General features: G+C 42.2%; 1 protein-coding gene across 1 annotated transcript; it reads right to left on the bottom strand.

Moving 5' to 3' along the window:
* Positions 1–209: 209 nt before the first annotated feature.
* On the bottom strand, positions 210–20,613 carry CRTAP (cartilage associated protein). Its single transcript, XM_082044234.1, has 7 exons — positions 20,139–20,613; positions 17,026–17,175; positions 16,406–16,577; positions 14,472–14,600; positions 12,795–12,940; positions 10,772–10,855; positions 210–942 (listed from the first exon to the last, which is right to left on the bottom strand). Exons 1-7 carry the CDS (start codon positions 20,583–20,585, stop codon positions 883–885), a joined length of 1,188 nt encoding a protein of 395 aa, XP_081900360.1. The 5' UTR covers positions 20,586–20,613; the 3' UTR covers positions 210–882.
* Positions 20,614–22,430: the final 1,817 nt, after the last annotated feature.

Here is a 22,430-nt window from a genome sequence, read left to right as displayed (position 1 = left end):
CATGAGTCCACTTAAAATTGCTTCAGTCTCCACCTGTACTTAGTTTTGGATAAAAATACATGCAGATAGTCCCACGAGACTGAAAAAAACCCATGCAAACTGTTTCCTACAAAAATAAATGCTAAATATATCAACTATCATTATTTTATACAAAATTAGCCTCACCTCATACAGGAAGCACAAGTTGTTTCAACATAAAGAGTAAGAAATGGTAAGAAGAGGAATTATTTATTATTCGGTTCTAAGTGACCTCAGATTCACATCATGGAATTTAATTTAGTTTTTAAGAAAGATCAAGATTGCTTACAGAATTCTTCAAGCAATTTTTACAAGATCACCAATTGTGCTTTATAAAATCATCTTATTTCACCTATTTAAATGCATCTTAACATATCCTAGGTGCACTGGGATTCTGTATCACTTTATTCATCATCACAAAAAAAGACATATATAAATAATACAATACATAGCTGAAAAAGTCTAGAGGAACTGTTATGCCTCCTGTGGTTCATAATCTGGCAAAAGTTCTTTGGAATTTAGCTGTACTATTATAACTTAGTAGAATAGCACCAAAATGAGGAACCTTAGTGTTAGTTCAAAAAATACAAATAGTCTGTCATGTTGTGTTTGTGTAAAGGAAAGAAAGCTCAAGAGGAAAACCCATATGCACCAGTTCTGTCAATGCTCAGGAAAAGCCATGCTCACGCAAGGGTCAGTGCAACATGGAAGTGATCTTTCAAGAGTGGAACTTGTGACATAAGGTGGGGCTTAAAGGAGCAGCTTTGAGGTATATCTAACTGGAACTACAGGTGACCAAAAACAATAGTAAGGAGCAATTGTGAGTCTTCACTTTTATAAAGCACTCTGTGGTGATTTCACTCATCAGGCTTCCTTCTTTTCTTCTACTTCTAACAGCTCATCAAGGAATTCCACAACTTCACCCTAGAAAGGATTAAATTTAACAGAAACAAGTTAACCCTGTACTGCAAAATTGGTGGAGGCATTTTAATCAAAACATAAACTGTAATAATAGGTGTCTAAATATTTTTAACACCCTTCATACAGAAGCAAGCGCAACAAGCCTATAAAATGCAAGTAAATGGGCCATACAGGGGCAGCACAAGTACTTGCAGTAATATACAGACATTAAAATAAGGCAATGTTATACTTCACAGTAAACCCTCTTGTACTTTTTCAGGCATTTAAATAGACAATGAAATCCTCAGACTTCAAAACTAGACGCATAAATGTTTAAAGCATACGTTAAATTAGGAAATTGTTCAAGTAGCACAAAATGTTAAAGAAACTTAGAAAGCTTCAAAATTCAAAGCACAAGTGTTTGGTAGAACCATAACTTTGACTTGGCATCTGTCTGCTCTAACTGTTTACATCCTTACACCCTTCAACACACAGCTCCTTCATTTTCAAAAACAGATCTTGACATGCCACGCTTTGATGAAGCATAAACATAAAGAACCAGATATACTAGGATGTTTTCCATACTGGAAACAAATACACTGAGTTTAGATTCAGGATAGAAGATATCATATTCACAAGCTTCACTCTGCTAATACAGGGTACCAACACAACACAACAATCCAACTTTCTTTATTTAAACTGCTCATGATGTAGTTATATATCATAGTCAAATGTCTTACTGCAGTCACGTCTTGAGTATTTTGGGATGATACAGCCCCACCAGCTGGAATTTACAGCCTTGTCAACCAAGCTACAGTAACTGAGCTAAAGCCTGGTGTAATCACTTTCAGCCCAAGGTAACACCTTCAGCAGTGAAAAGCAAGCGGGTAAGAGCAAGTGTGCAGCAGCATCTCAGACTACTCAAAACTTCCCATAGCAGGCTCTCTGCTGGCACCCACAGAAATATCAGTATTTTCTGCTTTGCCTTCCATGCACAGTTCAGAAACAACACTGCTTGAATGGGAGACCAGTGGCAATGCCTGTGCGTATTTTCAGTTTTTGATACAACTCAAATGCTGAGCTGTAAGAGAGACGTGAATGTTCAACATTACATTTCCAACCTTTTATTCTAACTACAAAGTTCTGTTAAACTGTTTTAAATTAACTGTGGGGTTTTTTTAAAACTTTTCTGGTCTTCCTTTTTTGATAATAAACCTATGTTCTAAAAAGGTCTTATGATGTCATTTAGGTTTTTTTACAAAACAAGTGATCACTTTCTGATAGAAAACTATTTTGCTGGAAAACCTGATCAGCTCTTACTCACTCTCATGTTTAAAATAATAAGAATTTACAACAGTTATGTTGAAAGCAAGTCATCATTGCTGGGATCCTCATTCTCCCTCCTCACCCTCCATTCAAGTCTTTGTGAACTGCATTAGGCTTCTGAGTCTGCTCCATGAGACTACAAACAGTATTTTACAATCCTAATTAAATTTTAAGCACATTTTTATCTAGAAAGGTGTTCCTTAGGAAGACAGAACCTTCCAGACACATGTAGTTTGAGACTCAAAATTTTACAGTTTTCTGTTCTGGTGAGGAAAGGGTATTAAAACCTCTGTCAGTGAAAATAATAAGAGGAAATTTTTGTCTATTTTGAATACAACAATTGCATTATGGATACGGTGATAAAACATATTAACAACACATTTTTCAGAAGTGTGATTAGCAAGGAGAAAAGTAATGAGAACCAAGCAAACAAAAACAAAAGTGGGAGGAAAGGTGGCTGAAATAACTGCTGCTCTTGTTCCCTGCTTCACAGTTCCATCTTAAAAGACTGTTGAGCTTCTGCAACTATGAAGTGGTTTTAGCAAGTCCTGAAGGACGGCAATTTATTTTGCTTTGAATTTGTTCAAAACATTTAAGTATCTGATTCAATAAAAACAAAAGAAAAAATGCCAGCACTTTCATATTCCCCACTTGTCCTCCTGGTTGCAGGAAGTCTGGCAATTTGAAAACAGGAATTCAACATTTCTGCACGTTTTCCTTTGTTAGAAGTACTTTGATTGCCTAAGGAGCCCAATCGTGGGAGGAACTCAATACCACTTCAGAGATGCACATGAAGAAAACAGTCACTAGATCCAACAGTCACTATGCCAGCATTTGGAAGATAAAGAAACAGAGGCACAGGGGACTTGAGGTCAGGTTTTATAGCACAGCTCCTAAAACTGTGGGCACAAGCATTTGGTTGCCCCTTGAAGGACTGCAGACAGGCAGGTCCTGTCACCTCTGAACAGTTACAAGACTGAGAATAGAGGTGTCTACTACAGGGGTGTCAGATCTAATTCAGACTGATTCTTCAACACCTCAGGATCATAGTTTAACAAAAGAATAACAGATATTTAAAAAGGATTTCTCTCCTCAGTCTACCTGCCAAGACAACACAAAGGTGAGAGTCTGAGAGGCAGGGTGAAAGGCATAAACATCTGGCTGTATGACCCAGAATTATGCATAAGGAAGGCACGAGGATTTCAATATTGTATCTTTGCTAACTCAACCCCATGGGAACTTAATTCAATTCATATTATTGTCATGCTCATAAGTAAGATAGGATATTTCAGAAGTCACAGAAGATTCAGGCAGAATTCAGTTGTTTTTTTTTTTCTAGTATGTTTTTGAATTCAGAAATACATACGAAGTCCAAGTTTTAAATGGAAAGGCTATTTAAAAACAACAGTATTTGAAATAAATTTGACTGAAATCTGAAATCTCCAGTGCCTGAAACAGATCTCTAAAGGAAGATATGACAAAGTTTTTGTTGTCTACTGAGAAATATTAGGGAGTAAGACAGGTTGAAATATGGTAAAAATAGAAAAAAAAAAGTTGCCAAAAGAATACATATACGTAAAATATGCTGTAATGCAACAGAATAATTGCCTGGATGTTGGTTACTTTCAAAAAGGCAAAACCTCCAGATTACAGTTGAAGACAAACAAAGCTCCTAGTTAAAATATTTCTGCCTGTGCCTCACGGTCAGAAAGTAAAACATTTGCAAGCTGTCCATACTGTTGTTGGCATCCTAATGAAAAGGTGATAATGCTACGTCAGAAGAGCTGATCACATTGTCACACTAGAAGCTAAGACCAGATTGATCTCTGTCCTTACCCCATTAGCACCCACTTGACACCGCATCAGGCATTTCTGCGTGACTTTGAAGTCGGCAAATATCTCACAGGTGTTCATTCCAGGGTAAAAGCCTCCTGCCCACTGATATCTAATAACTTTGTGCTGGCCTGTAGACCTGGAGTCTGAAAATGATTCTCTGATACAATTAAAGCATTCAGGGTGACAGAATTCCTCCCGTTATCTGGTATGCTCTTTGGCTGCTACCTATCTTAATAGGAAGAACATCAAATTTTACATGCAAAGTCAGATGCAAACCCATCACTCTTTCTGCTGCCAGCTACTCGAAGGGACAACAGCCACCCAGCTCTAATGCAGGTTACATAAGTGTGCTTCTCAGACACAGTGCTGATGTAAATCAGAGTTGAGCAATATATGGCCCAAAGCATGATGTAGCTGTCTGGCTGGTAGCTAATAAATTGGTATGTGAAGTCTGACTAAGCCCAGGGAAGAGAACGGTTTGCCACCAGACCAGCACATGCCTGATAGTTAGGCAGCCAACAACTGGGAAGTACACACGGGCGGACAGCTTGGTCAGCTGCAGTGAAGCACGTCCTCTTGGGCAAGCTGGCCTTCAGTCCACAGTCATGGCCTCTGGGTTTACACTGGGGGTCAGGTACATACTCCAGGTACAACAGCTCTGCTGGAATCCCGTAGTCTCCTTCCCCGGGCTACCAACCTCTTCCCTCTTCCAATCCAGAGACAGTCAGTGGAAAGGATTCATGGGAAAAGATGGGACAGGTATAGCTTGAAATATGGGAGGTATGATATCAAACAGCAGCAGGGAAATGCTCCCAGACTGGTGTGAGTGGTAGGAGGACTCAGAGAAGCTGATCTGATCAACTGGAGCCTCTAATTATCTGTCAGACACACAAATTGAGCACCCTGGGCTTAAATTAACAACCAGAGGCACAAACAGAAAGTACAAGTTTTGTACTACAGTAAGTAATTCAAGGTTTTACAGAGAGTATATAAGTACGTGGATTATAATAAAAAACTATTTTAAAACAAGAGTTCTTGGTCAATTCTGGATAAGCTCACCCAGACTAGTGAGATTGGTGCACTATTATAACTGAAGCTCCAGCATTTGAAAAAATAGGTCCTAAAAAGGAGAAAAATGCAGAGCTCCTCAGTTACTACCGCAAGCTGAGTGTCCAAGATCGAGGTACACATTGGGCCAGGGATTGTTGCTGGCCCTTCCTTACGCAATATTAAATGCTGCATTCACACACACACAAAACACAACCTTTTAGAAGAAACAGCTGTACTTTGGAGACTCCTAGTCAGCTGTTAAAATAAACAGAAAAGAGAAAAAAGCTACCAATACATGGCTCAGTTATGGCCAACTTGAGACTGATGGTGCAGCATCAACTTTTCTTTCGACAGCAGCATTTAAAAATAGTACCAAGCAGTAGCAGTCGTACTGCTCACTGACAGACCCAGACGCTTTGCCGTTGGTTGCAAAGGCTAAGCATTGCCTTCTGCGTAGCAAATATTAATCATTCATGGGTCCTTGCCTCCACCTACAATCTGTTATGTCCTTTCTCAATGTGCACTGGAAAAGTTCTGGGAAAAAAATAGCTTTCTTGCAATAACCCATACTTTCCATGCAGATCTGCTGATGGCCTTTTCTGTAGGGATTCCATTTGCACTGCAGTGGGACAGCCTGTTCTTCAGGGAAGCAGCAAAGAATATTAAAATAACAGTGTTCTAGAATGAATTAAGATCCACAGAAAGATATTATTATGGACATGCTTTCGTAAGTGATAATAGTGAATGAATAAGAAACAGCCTTTACCCTAACTCATCCAGCTAGTTGAGCCTCAAGAGACAATCCACACAGCAAGAACTGGCTGGATCTTTGTTTCCTTATAATCTATGACCTAGAAGGAAAATATTTATCCCACAAAATGCCCCCCAGCTGTCCTTCCAAGCAAAAATTCATATTTTGCTAAAGTTCAAAGATATTAATGACTGGAAATTTGTTCAACATTGAGAGTAACAGATTTGATTCCCTTATGTCTTCAGTGTAGGTGGCAAGGTTGTGATAGTGGGAAGGGTTGCAGGGGTGGCCCCTGTGAGGCCGCCACTAATGAGTAATTACTCATGTAACTAATGAGTAATTGGCCGGTAACTACCCTCATAACTACTTTGAGCAATAATGGAAGGAGGGACAAAGAGTTGGGTTAGGAAAAAAATAGGATTTTGTTCAAGGATGAATAGCCATCTTGCAAGAGTGAGGACAAAGGTTTGATGTGGATGACTATGGAAGATACGTGCTCTGTGGGCCTGATAGAGCCCGCAAATGCACAACACACAGCCCACCAGCCAGTGATATTTTTGGGGACACACACATTATTTCTGGATAACATTAAGGCATATGTCAACGAGTGGCTTAGCCTGAAAGGTTTATTCAGCCTTTGACCAATGAAAAGTTCCTTGATCTAATCTTCAGTTAAAACACGGGAGTTCGCTGTAACCACCTCAAAGCCCTCCCAGATCCTCCACGAGCAGTACAGACCAGGCTGGACATTCCTCACATTCTAGCAGGGGAAAAAAAAAATCCCTTCATTCTTGGTGCAGAAAAACTATTTGGCCCTTCCTTAACTTGTTTACTTTTCAGATACTTAGTCTACAGTGTGACCCACCCACATGCTTGTAGGTGTTTGGGTTTGTTTTGTTTTTGTTTTCAATATTAAAAGAGCTTAGTTGTTTTTTACATGTATATTAACTAATTTCTCAAATATTTTTCCATTTCATTTTTTAATGATACATTCTGAACATGTAACTGTTCCCTTCCCGCATACCATGGGAGATTGCAGTACACTGCAGTTATTACAATAGTATTTTACAGTAATTCAATAAATGTGCTTTCCTCTTAACATTTTTATAATGCCTATAAAACATGAGTCAACCCAGCTTCAGAGGAACTTCAACATTGCTCCCATTACACTAAAAACAGAAGCCTTCTAGTGACTTTGGTTTTGAACCCTATCTATGCTCTGTTGCCTGCTTTATGCACCATGCAGAAGCTTAAGGAAATCTGGTTAGGTAAAAACTCCTCCTGATGTCAGTACCTGCAACTTGGGGACATCGTACCACGGAAGTCCAATCATGCTCGCAGCTTCCCATGGCAGGTGGTTTAAATGGGAGGAGGAACACCTTTGACCAAGACACACATCCAATGGCAAAGAAGCAAGAGGGGAACGCAGGAAGTTTCTGGAGAGTCAGCCACATGGGCAGTATCTCTGCTAGGAAACTATGGAAAAAATCTCCTTTTCTTTTTTCCATTAAAGAAACCTATGCTGAACAGGGACCATAACAATGCCAATTAGCTGCCTACTCTCTCTGAAACAGCTGCCACCAGCTCTCCTCAGCATAGTGGTGCTATTCCAGCCGTGTTGGTCTGAGGTAACAGGCAGGGCAATGTTCACAGGTCTGCATTTACAACTTGCTGTTATAAGCGCACTTGTATGAATCATATGAACATATGCAAAAAAGCGAGCTAATAAAGCTGAAAATATGTTGTTAGCAATTCCTGAACAGAAAAATAGGCTGAATTCAGAGAACTATTTGCTACCAGCAGTCCACTGGGCCCTCATGCTTTGATGCTATTCTGTATCTTGTCTTTCCACTGGTCACACTAGTTCAACACATATTGTCCTTCACATCACACTTAGGAATGGAGCATTTGAGTTTCAGCTACTATATAAATGGACACACACATTATATACAAATAAAAAGAACGGAATACCAAAAAAGTGGGTCAAAGCTGCCAATAGTTTTTCACCTACTGATTAAGTAGTGAAAGAAAAATTGCATTGTGGGATCATCCCAGCCAAATGCTTGTGGTTCTTATGTAATTTAGAACAGCTAAGTAGCTATCCCTGAATAAAAATTCCTGAAGAACACTGAATTTATGGGCCAGAAGCATGTCTCATATAATTAGTGTAGTGCTGAAGTTACATCTACACTAGCTGAGTATCTGGCTCTTAATGCCATTTCAGTTTGCTATTTAAATCTGTGCAATACTGGGAGTTATATCTATTATAGCCTTTATGCATTACACATCTGAACAGAAATCAAGAAGCTTGACTATCCATGGCCAACTAAGATGACAACACTGTTTAATGTTCTTTTAATGTCACTGTGGAAAAACTGTAAGTATATTTAATAATAATTACTTTTTCTTAAAAGTAATTGTAGCTAGTTGGCGTTAACATTCTCTGTCACCTCTACTGTATTTAATGTTTGAACTAGAGTTTTTCATTTCCTTGTGGAAAAAACATGAATAAAGTAACACGAACAGGATGGCATTTCTTGTAGTGACATGTGCAAAAATCATTACTGCATATTCCAGCCTCTGCAATTACTGCAATGTATTATTGGAAGAAGCCACATGTTCTCACTTGCTTTGCTAATGGGATTTTAAAAGATACATGGATGATCTGGGATACAGAAGCACTGAGGAGTCTGAATAAAGTGAGATTCTTCACTTGGGAATAATGATATCTTCACATAGGAAGAGATCCTTTTGCCCCATCAATCCTTTTGCTTCATTCAAGAAAAAGAGAATTATATTTTTCTGCAGATTATTTTATGGGCTTCTACACAGACAGCAAACATGGACCACAGAAACTCACAAAAGGCATGGCCTATGGCCCAAGAAGCACATGGTTTAAATAAACAGAGTGCACTAAAAAGAGAGGTTGCCTCCATCCTTAACAATTTTTAATAAAGCTTTTACTATAACACCTTATCTGAGTTTTTCATCAGTTTCCAGCATTCCTACAGAATAAACTTTTCTGTCCGTGCCAGGAGAAATATTCAAAAAAAAATCCACTTACACTACCAGGTCCTGCCCATATAGCAGAAACTGCAAGGTAGCGACTTTACCTTTGTGCTATTCCTGCTCTGTCTGGACTCCCTGGAAGGCTCCTGCAGCCAAAGAGAAGTTCTGGCAGCCAGGGATTTACGAGTTCACTACCAAAAGCCAGAGCCAAGCCAGAGGCATGGGCAGCCTCTGTCTCTCCCAGGTTCTTCAGCCCGAGTAAGGGCAGGTACAGAATCCCTTCAGCTTTTCCCCAGGAGAGGAGAATTATAACCTTCTAATACAATGAGAGTGTGGGGAAGGGATATTTGTGGCATGACCAGGCCCAGTAATCTTGGATGTTTAACCCAAACATGCAATCCAGTATAATGTCACTTCCTTGACACTTTCCCAAAAGTTTAATTGACATTTCCACTGTACTTTGCTCTTGTAGATTGCAAGGTCATTTATAATTGCACTGGTGAAATGGGCTACAGGAATGAGTGCCAGCAAATGAATGCTTGTTTATTCTGTACACAGTGCTTGAGGCTGAAGATTGTTTCCATAATCCCTTCTTGTAACAACATATGGGGGGAAAGCCCTCACAACTGACTGCTTCTCTCCTTGTTTAATTACTCATCCTTGTGTTTTGAGGCAGCAGATGTGGAAGAAGGAAAAAGTTACTAATTAAATCTATGTCTAACACAGAAAACATTATGGGCAAAGCACAAACCAATAAGGGAATATAAAAAAGTGCTCACGCATTTCACACCCTTATGAGAATCCATACAGACTAGTCCTCATCTAAGCTCAATCTTACAACAAGCTTATTAAATTGTCTTTCAAAGAGTTTTATCACAATGGAAAGTCTTCCTAAAGTCTGGTAACCTTGCAATGGAATTTTATATAGAGAGTTGTTTTCAGGTCACTAGCACACTGAAGGCAGCGCAGACATGTTATTACTTCTCCATTATAAAATATTATCTCTCCCTGTGTGCTGGATATCATAAAAATTGCAAAGGTGATTTCATTTTTTTAACGTAAACCATCTTTCTCTTTTCTAACTAAAACAGACCTCAGCAGTGCTCATTGCAAGAACCCTGCCACATGCCATAATGTAGCTCTTTGCCAATGCCAACAATGAACTATTCCATCATTCAGAGATTTTTTAAACCTTTAAATGAAAGGTTCTGAAAACAAAGCAAAAGAAAAGGCAATCAAAAGCCTCCACAATTTATACTTCAATTTCAGTTGTGGGAGACAAAGAAATGCCCTTCCAACAATTTAACTACTTTTCTTGCACAAAAAATCCACTTTACATATTTCTAGTCTAATAGTAGTCATTATATGTTATTTGGCCATGAATTCCAACCATTTAAGAAGCAAGACTGGGTGACCAAAATGTTACTGTGCAGAGAAAAAAAACAGATAATGAGACTTCCTTTTGACAAAAATTACAATTTAGGCGGTTATTTCTGGACAAAATTATAAGGATTTTTAAATCTAATTTAAACAACATTTGAGAGAAAAAAAAAACAGAAAAAAAACCTGTTTTAAATATATATACTACTCCTCTGCCCCCTGGTGTTATAGCTTGCAAATTGGATTTTCTTTTTTTTGTGGGTTGAGTGCATTATGTTTACCCTCTAATACTGACCTATATTTTTTTAAATGGTACATGATGTTCTTTGGGTTTATTTCTTACATTCCATTTACAAAAGAAAAAAATTATGACAAATTGGTCACGGTTACGAGAATATTTTTCCATATTAGTTAAATCTTGGAATTCAATCTATGTATCATCTTCACTTTAATGTGATTGCTGTTTTTTTTCGACCACAATTTCCTTTCTAGAAAACTCACCTCATCATCATCCATCAGATGTTCCTTTGCAAATTCATACATTTCCAACTGGAGTGTGGTTATGTTGTGGTATCGAACTGCCTCCTATCAAAAAGCAAAATTTCTGTGTTACTTCAGGGTAACACACATGTCATCACATGTCATGTAAAACTATACTACTGAAGTCTGAAGTGAGACCAAAAGTTAGTAGAAGGCAGATGCCAGGGAGGGCTATAATGTTTGGGAAAGGAAACAGCAGAACAGCAAGCAGCATATCCAATGTTTTCTGTGGATCTTTCTAAGCACAGGCTCCATCGCTGTGAGAATAACAAAGCACTCTCTTCTTTCTCATGTTTCAAAGCACTGGCGAGACTGAGAATAAGGAATGAGACTGCCAGAGCTGAGCAGCAGCCTGTGCCTGCATTCCAGCGGGCTTTGGACATGAGAAAGCCTCCCTCTCGCTGGCGTATGGCAGCAGGCAGTTCTGGGAAAAAGAGACACTAAGCTCTTTTGCATGATAATGACTCACCACCCCAGCCTGAGTCTGGGCTGGGGAAATTCTGCAGGGTCACCCACCTGTCCCTCCTCACTTCCCTGGCTGTTTGCCCAGACGGCACTGTTTAGTGCAGTCACCTACTCTCACATTTGTGAATACCAACAGCCATCTACTTTGATTATCCCATTTAACTCTTTTTAGGGAGAAAATCAGGAGACCTTCTCTTTCATAGAAACATCTAAAGCTTAGTGCCAGAGCCAAATCCTGCTGTCACCCCGTCCCACCTTGTGAAAATAAACCAGAGGCACTATAGTTTTCATGGCAAGTGATTAGGACAGCAAGCAACTTCTGTTCATAGTTACATGGATCAAAGTACAAGAAAATACAGCTGTGTGCATTTAATGTTTTATATACAAAATTTGAATTATCTATAGTCCCCAGCTCCTGAGAAGTTATCAATGAAACATTCAGAGTTAATGTGTAGGGACCTTGTTTCCATCCTCCCTGCACACATATGTCAAATCTGTCTGTGGTTTGCATTTTTATACTATTCCTACCTCTCACTCCCACCACCAAACATTGTCCCCAGTATGGCTATAAAGCACAGTTCTGTTCCCAAAAGTGACCAACGAGTGCTCCCTTTCCCCTGTGAGCTAAGACTCACTGTTGCTGCCTGAAAGAACCAAATACATTTTCACTCTTTTCTGTCTCTCTGACTACTTGTACAGCACATACCACTGATACATAGAGTCACTCGGGTGTCACAAAGCAGTTAATTCAGTTGCATGACACAAATCCTGGTAACAAGAAATTACAAAAAATCCAAGTTGATTGTCAGAGTCCAGGCTGCAGGAGTCCAGAAACACAGCAAAGGTGCTTTTATATGTAAAACTTCCTCGGACATGGAAATTTAAGAACAGCACAGAAATTCATTTTTAGATTTAGTTTTCAAAGCCAGATTACAATCACTGCTGGATGGACTGATGTTTACTGTTGGTTCTCTGCAGCAAGTATTCTGAGATAAATAGATGCAATATGGTCCTGAGCTTTTTTCTGTCCTCATCCACCCAACTATGTTCCAAATGGACTAAGTGGAAAGTGAGTTCATTCGGGGTTATCATATCCAGACACATTCCAATGCCCACAGAACCTGAAGTAACAAGCAGGTAGGCAACTACATGTTGGCAAATAATAACAGCCCAAATGTCACTAGAGTGATCTTTTCATCATGGGCCAGCTGCTTTATTTATGGAGGTCGATAAAGATATAAATATGCATAAGTGGCAGACAAGTACCAGCAAGAATTTACTTGTCATCATATCCTATCCATTTGTAGTATATTTCAACAGCAAGGGAAGAACTATAAGGACATTCACTGTCACATTACACAGTACATCTCTGCATACAACTTTCTATATGGTTTTCATAAAACAGTATGTGTTTAACGCCAGAACCAATAGATAAGCACCATTTTCCCAACCTCTGACCCACTGAGTTTTGGGGAAATATTTGAATGTGTCTAGAAGACATATGGAGTCATTCACCTACCGATCTGGGCTGAAAATCCTCTTCTTTAAGCCCCCATTTGTCTTTATGATACTGATAATAGACCATGTTCTGTTTCATTACTTCATCTTTCTGGTCAAACAGAAGGTAACTAGCAGCACAAGAAGCTGCATTCTTCATGTCATTCACTAATAAGTAAACATACAAATAAAATCAAGATAAGATAAACAAATTCTTAGTATTATCTAAGCTCTGAAAATCTCAGATGGAAACAGGACCTATTTCCTACCTCCCCACTGCGTAGAAAAAAAAAAATGGCTTCTCAAAAAGGATAAACTGGTTTTGTGTTCTCAAATAGGTAAGGCCATGATTCTAAAACAGGGACTTACCACTGATTGTTTTCTATGAAAATCCTAAAGAAATGTCCTCCCAGCTATCTCAGAATTAGTGAGGTATCAGCCCATAGCCTGGTGATCCCCATTGGGATATTTATTAAAAAACAAGAACAAAAAATTTTTAAAACCCCACTTCTTTGTGCTAGAACTTCCAAAGAGAAAAGAGTCAGTGTGTAAAACATGTAGTCAAACAACAGAAGCAAAAGTCACTCATGGCTTGGTGCTACATGGCTGGATGTGCCTTCCCTCTGATGTTGGAGCCTGCAGAAATAGATGTAAGGGCCACATGTGTTCTGTAAAGGGCAAGTAGTTCCTCAAGAAATCACAACATTCATGGAATAATCTACCTATCAAATGTGTAATCACTGAGCACCAGAACACAACCATTTCTCTTAAGTGGTTCTAACAGAATTATAAGAATACATTAGGAAGAAGCCAATGGTATGAAATACTCCATAAGTTTGTCTGTGGAAGCAAATTGAAAATTTAGTATTTATTCACTAGACTATGGGGTGTCCTATTAAATGTGTTTCCTTGAAGTCACAGTCTTTGTCTCTTTAACTGAATGAGTTAGAAGTGTAAGAAAAGTCTTCTAATTAGACCTATACATTCAGCTCCCTAGCAACCATGTGGGCCTGACAGCTTGACCACCACCTTTTTGGCACAAAACATGTTTTTTGTACACAGGTGTATCAAATGGGTCTGTGTCATTGCATGAGTTCCAATGTATAGCGAGTGGCTGACACTGTTTACCCTAACATGTTATGAGTTGCTTCAAATAGGCAGAAGAATTGGTGTGTCATTTCGACACGTCAAATACATAGGATGAACATTTATCTTGTACACGAATATTTCTCATTTATATGAAACTCTGAAAAGCGTCAGCAACTGGTGCTGGCAGTAGGTGTCATATAAAGAATGAAGGACAGTGATGGATCAGATCACAATTACTCTGACACCACCTTGTTTTTCCAACACATGGTGAAGATCAATCACTACTATGCATAACTTAAAACAGAGGCGCCTGCCTTGGGCAAAATCTAGGCCTTCTGGAACTGCTATTCAGCAATTTATTTTGTCATAGACAATTTGATGAACACAGGCTCTATACATAACATTTCTCTCCCTTGCCTGTTAACTACAGTTACATAGGGAGAAAAGAGACATCAGGCAGCCCAGACTTTGCCACGGAAAAGGTTTAAACTGCACATTCTGGAGATGACTATTTACATCCTAAAGCATTAAAACTAGAGGGAAAAGATGATGAATGCAAGCTGTCCCACATCATCCCAATGTTATTTAAGCACATTAAATCACTACTTACATTTATAATAAGCAAATTGCAAGTAATGGTACATGGTGGCCACAAATTTCTCAACAACAAAGCCTCCTATAATGGGTGTCAGATGATTCTCGCACTGCACTTTGCATGCAAGGACTTCAATATAATGATCTAGAAGGAAGAAAACAACACCACAGGATACGGATAGAGCACAGTGAATGGTTGTAACCCCTCCCATTAGCTATCCATTAAAACTGGGCCTTATAATGCTCTCCTGGGTCCTGTGCCTCTGGATCTTGCTGCTGAGAAGTGCTGAGCAGCTACAGCTCCATCTGAAGTACATACCAAGCACTGGTATTCAGCCCTTCTGAAAATCAGCGCGGTCTGGACATGGTTATGTGTCAAAGCTAACTCCAAAGAACTAAGCAGTTATCTTCGACTGACACCTACAGGCAGTCTGTGGTGATACGTTTTATATAGAGAGTTGCAGAGTATCGCATTATTTCCTAACTGTGAACACTGCTAATTTATTTAATTTTGACAGCTTGATAATTTCATTAAATTATTGCATGAATAAGGTCCACGTGCTGCTGAGTACAACTGTGTCACAGAGAAATATAGCAGGCGATTGCAAAATAAACCTCTCGAGATGGTCGCATTTTGTGCCTGCAGTTTGGATGTTCTAAAAGAGAAAACAGACACAAACACTCTGCTCACTACAGAACGACTTTCAGCCAGGAATGTTGAAGTTCACAAGCTCACCCAGTCTACAAAAGCTTGCTACTATAGGACAGGACTACAGGTCATCTTCAAGAAAATACATTCCAATAAAACCTTTGTCAAAGAATTACAAGTGTTTTCAGGATATATAACATTACATAACAACATTGAATAGAAACATTCCAAAGCCTTAGTTTCCCTGTTAGCCACATTTGCAGGTGAAAGTAAGTTATCTAAGTTTGTGCAGCAAGTCTCTGACCAAGGTAAAAGAACAGCAATGGCTCCCTGCCCTGTTCTCATCTCTCGTGACTCCTAACATGAAGAACTCTGAAGCTAACTAAACATGATTGGCCAAATGAAATTACCAGACCCATCTTCTACAAGAGCAGCGGAGTCTCCAGACACAGGAGTGTTCAATTCCAGCCAGCACTTAAAGCCATAGAGGCAAGTTCCTCAGTGAAGTGATCCCATGAAATGAGGACAGCTGGCTTGAAAACACCTAGTGCATTCATCAAGTACTTCTAGTTAATGTTTTTGCTACATCTGCTTTCTGCAGTAAAACCCTCAGACGCGCAAGTTCCCCTCACCAACACATCTGATGCCTTTTGGACAAAAAGTCGGGCTGGTTTTCCTTCTGGCAGCTTAGAAATGCTGAGGCAGTTTCCATGTTTCTAAGTTCGTGGAGAAAACATGCAGGCATTGTCCACATAAATATTGCCAACAATGCTGAGCCCAGAGCACTGGAGAAACTACTTGTTTCTTTTGCTACCAAACAGCAGAAGAACTGTCTGTGCACCATTTTGACAGCAATGAAAAAGGTGGTGTCTCTTTTTTCTTCGCAAAACAATGGATTTAGTTTTAAGATATAGACTAAAGAAAAAGAAATAAAATCTGCTAGCAAAACCCTGCTGTAGGAAAGATGAAAAATAAGCAAGAGAAATTTGCTAGGTGGATGCAGCAGTTAGTTACACTTCTCTCTTATTCTGACAGACACATAAATTTCCATTGTAATGTAAGAACTCTCTGTTCTGATTTTCTGACTGCCCTCATTTCCATTACCGAAAAGAAGAAAAGAGTAAAACACAATTCAAGGTAATTTCCATGAATCTAAGAAATTCCAACTGGGCCAAACTGAGCAGGGGCACCACACACATTTCACACTGCAAACTGAGGAATGGGACTTTGGTAGCCAGTCCTAAGCATTAAATGAAATGCACTTTTGGGACATCTTTCCCTACTGTTTCCTAAACACTCACCTGCAATGGAGAGATAGAAGTCTTTAAAATCTTTGATCTCTCGGGAGCCTTCACAGGCTGCTATACAATCATCATATGCTTTGAAGAAATCAGGAAGAGCCAGTTCCATGTCCGAGATGGACGTTCTCCAATTCTCACCGTTGTATGCTCGCACAGCCCTGACAAACAGATTCTGAAAAATTGGCAGGAATGAAAAACAACAGTAACTGCTCTGCAGAAAGCTGTGTGTAAATTCAAATCCAGTAAATGATGTCTCTGCATTTCTGGATGACTATGTGAGCCGATTCCCAGTTAATATGAGGACAACAAATACAGATGGCTAACGGATTTTACCAGATATTTCCTTGAACATAGAGTACATAATTCAATTTCAGATCAACAGAAAAGCCTGCTGGCCAGAGGGAACAAAGTGAGTCTAAAGCACAGGCTTTGATAAAGCCTCAGGGGTGAGAATTACTGAATGCAGCAAGAAGACACAACAGAGATGATGGAGGAAAACAGCAAGAGGGGAAGGAGAGGAGGAGCAGAGAACATGTAAGCAAACAAGATCCTTGAATCTCACCCAATCAGAGAAGTAAAAGAAGGGTTCCAAAAGACCAGATTCTGAATAAAAAACATACCTCGTAAGGTTTTGTCTCCAAGTCTTTAATATGCTCCTCAGCATCAGGTATGCTCTTATAGTAGGCCATATTTCTCTGCATCATTTCATCATCTGGATGCTTCAGAAGAAATGTGTGAGCTGCCGCAATAGCTTTTGGAAGGTTATTAGACTAAACAGGGATGGGAAGAAGAGGAAAGGGGGAAAAAAGTTAATTGGGAAAAAAAAATCCAAGTTTCCCAGTTTCTGTCAACAAACTTTTCTGCAGCCTATATGTTCCCAAACTTACATCTACTGAAATCACAGTCTCAGCAGATACAACCGTACACTAGAACTGATACAAATCTTTTGTGTTTTACTACTAGCTGCATCACTAGGAACCTGTTTCTTTCAATGTTAAAATCTATTATTGCTGCAGATAGCATAGGTGATGACTTTAACTTAAAAGAAGAGCATTTTTCCCCTCCACCTGCCCTGTTCATAAAGCTGACAAGGCACAAGCATATACTGTTGCTCCTGTGTGGGATTAATCTCACAGCAATTACTGAGGCCAACCTGTGGCTGCTGACCAGGAGCCATCACTGCCCATGTTTACATGGTGTTTGTGTCACTTCTTGGCCCAGCAGCACACAAGACAATATTCCAATAACGTATCTGCCTGATGGTGTTACAAAGTTTGAGCAAACAGCAGGGACTTGCTCCATAATTGTGTCCCAGTGTACTATGTGATTTCCTCTGCCCATTTTTAAACTAACTTTAAACTCTGTTAGAGATCCTTTGTGAAGTATATATTCCTCATTTACAACTGCATGTGCCAAATACATATGTACTTCTGTGTGCATGCATTTATATTTTTGATTTTCTATATTTACAAATTTTTATAAACTATATAGTCTGTATACACATATTTAGGAAGAGAAAGAAAGAAAGAAAGAAAAAGTCTTCACTATTTGTGAAGTGTTAAAAACATTTTCCTTTGCGAGCCAAGATTCAGATCAACCTGTTCAGCATATTGATGTGTAGGTAATATAGAGTTCCACCTCACATCTGAAATAGCTTATGGAAGTGTATGTATAAAAACTATAAGAATCACAAGCATGTATGCATATGCACTCTGCTGTTTGCATCCATGAAAGGTACCTTTTCATTTCGGAAAGAAACTTGAGAGACAACTGAAGAAAGACTTCAACCCTAACATGAGCTCTTGCTGCTGTGCTGCTATAAGTGTCCCAGCACTGGAACTCCGCCAGCTGCCCTTCCTGGCTATCCCAAAACTATGCGCTTCCAGTCAGCGCGGGCGGTGCTAAACGCAAAGGGAAATGTCAGCAGCACTTTCGTCAAATGCCCGGTTTCTTTTGTACTTTATGCTTTAACCCTGTTTGCTCATAGGCTGATAGCTCTCTCATTTTTGCTTAGTCCATAATTCACTCTTGGTTTCAACTTTCACCAGTAAAAAAAGGTTTTTTAAAAATGCATCCCGAAGTAAACTCAGTGGCTATGAGAAGGCTCCCTCCAGAGGAGCAAGCAGCAGCACAGAAATATCCACTCCCAGGATCTAAGACGTGGCAAAATTTCCCTGTTGAACCCACCTGAATAAACACAGTCACACTAAAAAAAATAACATAAAGCGTCTCCCTCCGCCTTCTTTCTATATTATACATGCTGTTGGGAGCGTGAGGGATGTGACGTTCCTTTATTCAGAAAATCACCAGCCAGGAAAAAGTCCTTTGTACACAGCAGTTTGGAGCAGTTTCTATCTCTAGAGGAGCCATTCAGACCTCCCCAAGTGAGTGAGAAGAGCTCAGACCTGGACTACAATCTAATAAGACAGACAATATGAACAACTGACAGTAAAGGCAAACCCACTCACCTGCACTGCACAAACCCGCTGCAAATGTGACTGAAAAACAGCTGAAAGGGAGAGGGATGGATTTCTCTCATTTCGCTCTCACATTGCTATTTGTCAGTTACTTTATCAGAAACGGAAAGTAGCGCTGATTTCTGCTGTGATACATACATTGCAAACTTTGTATATATCACAGGGAGGGAAGGAACAGTTAAAGACAAGAAATGGAAACAGTATCTGCAGTATCTGAAGGGACTGCATGAGGGATAAACTTTGAGTGAGAGAACAAAAGATGAAGATGAGAAGGAGGGAGAAAATTTCAGCTAAATCCTGGGCAGAAGGATGACAAGAAGCGAGAAGAATGCGCTGAAATCTGTTAAAAGAGGTGTGTGTCCCCAGTCTTGTCTGAACCCAGAGCAAAAAGTAAATAGCATTCCAGGGCTAGCATGAGTGTCACACTTCAGCAGCCAATTTTCGCTTGATTCCTTCCAGTGGCTGTAACCAAACTGGGGTTTTGCAGGCATCAGGCTGACTGTGAGTCGCTGGCTGGGGGCTGCTGCACTTGAACTGGAGCAGAAGGGAGCAAGAGAGGAAGACAGACACACCAAGGGAGAGGAAACAGCAAAGAGCGCTTGCATGAGCAGAGCGTGACATGAAGGGTCTGGAAAAGGTTTCAGAGAAAGAGGAAAGTAAGATGGTTGGAAAGATGAGAGGGGCAGGGGCAGGAACACCACGACCACAGGCCAAGGAGGCAGTGGTCAGTGGCTGGGGGTGTGGGAAGAACTGGAGAGGCTGATTGAGGGGACGTGCTGGATGAGTTGTGGAACAACTGGTGAAGAGTGAACTGATTGGTAGTAGGTGGGAAGAAGATGAAGTGCAGGGTAAGCAGTGCAGGAAGGGGTAGGGACTGGGGGACCTGACCATGGAGGGGAAGTAAGAGGAGGTGGGGAGGATGCCAGTTGGGGACTAAAGTGGTGTGGAAGAGGCGATGGGGAAGAAGGCCACAGTCCACAGTAATCTGATCTGAGGGCCTGGTGAGAGGTCAACGTGACAGGAGACATTTTCAGCATTGAGTGCATGAGGCACCCGTGTCCATCAAGGCTGTGCAGGGACGCGTCACACTGTCCCCCCTCCACCCTGGCAGTGACAGGCACACCTGACTTCACCTGGCTTGGCTGGAGGGTGACACAGTCCTAGGCAAGGCTTTGGGGAGCCAAGGCTGGAGGGGGAGCAGAGGTACAGCAGAGAGATGGGACGGGCGGGAAGAGGGATGAAGGGCCGGGCCTCACCTTGAAGTAGGCAAACTGCAGGTACTTGTAGGGCTCGCGGCGCTGGAAGTCCTCGAGCAGGTCGCGGCCGGGCTGCGCCTGGCGGAAGGCGGGCAGCCCCTGCTTGCAGCGCCGCAGGCACTGGGCCCGCCGCAGCACCCCGGCCAGGAGCCGCAGCTCGGCCAGCTCTCCCCCGGCCGGGGGCTGCCCGGCGGCGGCGGGGGGCTGCCCGGCGGCGCTGCAGTTGCGGTGGCAGAAGGCCTCGCTGTCGCGCAGCAGGCGGTACAGCCGCATGCTGACCTCCAGGTAGTTGACGCTCTCGGGCCAGTTCTCGGTGCTGTACTGGTCCAGGCCGTAGCGGTAAGCGGACTCGAGAGGCATCAGCTCGTCCCGCGGGAAGCTGCGGAAGCTGTAGCGCTCGTACTGCGCCCCCGCCGCCGCCAGCAGCGCCGCCAGCGCCAGCCACATGGCTGCGCCTTCGGCCGCCGCCCGGCCACCACGTCGACCCCACGGGGAGAGGGGAGCGGCGGGGCCAGGAACGGGAGCGGGCCCGAGGCAGGGGCCGGGCCGGAGCCGACGGAGGGGCGGGGCGGGGGCGGGGAAAGCCAGTCCGGCCCCGCCGCGGGGAGGGTGTGCGTGGTCGAGGGGAAGGTGGGTGGTGGGGAAAGCGGGGCCGAGCCGGGCCGGGGCGGAGGGCGGAGGGCGGTGCGGGGCGCTGTGCTGCAGCGGGCTCGAGTGCAGTTACAGCAGCCTGAAGGTGCCTTCTCGGGGCAGCTGAGCAGGGGCGGCCCTGGTTACTGCTGGGATGAGAGATCACCCGAAGACACCCTTTTGCCTCTGCCCCTTTCTGCTTGGGGCTCTTGCCCCTTCCCTCTTGCCGTGGCTATTGTCGTCTTCCTAAAGCCTCCTCGAACACCCTGTGGAAATCGGCCGTGTGGGTGGCAATGGGTGTGGGGACATCTTTCACCTCCTTTTTGTCCTGCTGACAGCATCACGGTTTGCAGCCTCAGTGCCTCTGGTGCTGGTCTGTCCGCTGAGAGAGGCATCTTCCACCTCCTTGGGCTGGGCTGCACAGAGGTGTGAGAGGGTTTTTCTGTCCTGCCAAAGTGGGGGGTCTCCAGTGTGGGTCCTGTGTCTCCAGTGGTGTCCTGTGGTCTCCAACAGTCTCCAACAGTGTCTTCTGTCTCCAGTGGCGTTGTTCAGTCTCCGATGATTTCCAACAGTGTCCTGTGGTCTCCAGTGGTGTCCTGTATCCTCAAGCGGTCCCTGGCAGTGTCCTGTGGTCTCCAGTGGCTCCAAGGGACTCCTCCTGGTGCTCTGGGGCTGCCGACCAGAAGATGGCAGGGCCTCTCCTCGCCTCTTCCCCAGGCCCCAGGGCAGAGGAGATGCCCCGGCAGGAGGGCTGGGGGTGCGGGCTGGGAAGCCGGGCTCACCTGTGGCTCCACGGCGGCTGATGGTCCCGTCCAGCCTGCTCTGAGATGCCACCCCTGGCTGGTGGTGGCTGCGGGGTGGCGCTGCTTGGTGGGAGCGGCTGTTTGGAGGGTCTCTCGGAGCCCCCTGGCCATCCTGCGGTGTCAGTATCCCAGTATCAGTAAGGCATCAGCAGATAGCTTGGTGATCCCTGCTGGGGATCAAAAACAAAAAATCCCACTTCTTTGTGCTAGAACTGACAAAAAGTCAATGTGCAAAATGTGTAGTGAAACAACGGAAGCAAAAGTCACTCGTGGCTTGGTGCTACATGGCTGGATGTGCCTGCCCTCTGATGTCGGAGCCTGCAGCAGCAGCTGTAAGGGCCACATGTGTTATTCACAGGGCAAGTAGATCCTCAAGAAAACACATTTGTGGAATGATTTACCTATCAAATGCATAATCACTGAGCACCAGAACACAACAATTTCTGTTAATTGAAATAACTTGTTTCTTTTGCTACCAAACAGCGGAAGAACTGTCTGTGCACCATTTTGACAACAATCAAAAAAGTGGTGTCCCTTTTTCTTTGCAAAACAATGGATTGAATTTTAAGCTACAGACTAAAGAAAAAGAAATCTGGTCTGCTAGCAAGACTCTGCTGTAGGAAAGATGAACATTAAGCAACAGAAACTTGTCATATTTATGAGAAAGGAGATGCATATCACCAGACAAAGATGAACCAGAAAGCAGATTTGGAAGGCAGGCTGACCACTGAGCCTCAAAGGCAGCCAAACACATCTTGAAATGATGGTCAGAGACCTGTCTGGATAACTATTGCTATCTGGGTGGAGTAGTTGTTATTACTTACAATTCTCTTCTGACAGACACTTAAATTTCCATTAT

The sequence above is a fragment of the Streptopelia decaocto genome, assembly GCF_964273445.1.
Source record: "Streptopelia decaocto genome assembly, chromosome: 2".
NCBI classification, from domain to species: Eukaryota; Metazoa; Chordata; class Aves; order Columbiformes; family Columbidae; genus Streptopelia; species Streptopelia decaocto.
Note: the sequence above shows the minus strand (reverse complement) of the source record. Positions and strands in the feature narration are given on the sequence as shown.

Excerpts from the sequence above, each read along its gene's own strand:
- CRTAP (XM_082044234.1), bottom strand. The coding sequence starts at position 20,585 with ATGTGGCTGGCGCTGGCGGCGCTGCTGGCGGCGGCGGGGGCGCAGTAC. Across the intron at positions 14,601-16,405 it reads CTTCTATCTCTCCATTGCAG|ATCATTATATTGAAGTCCTT; the intron begins GTGAGTGTTTAG and ends TCTTCCTTCTAG. Across the intron at positions 10,856-12,794 it reads AGGATTTTCAGCCCAGATCG|GAGGCAGTTCGATACCACAA; the intron begins GTAGGTGAATGA and ends GCTTTTTGATAG.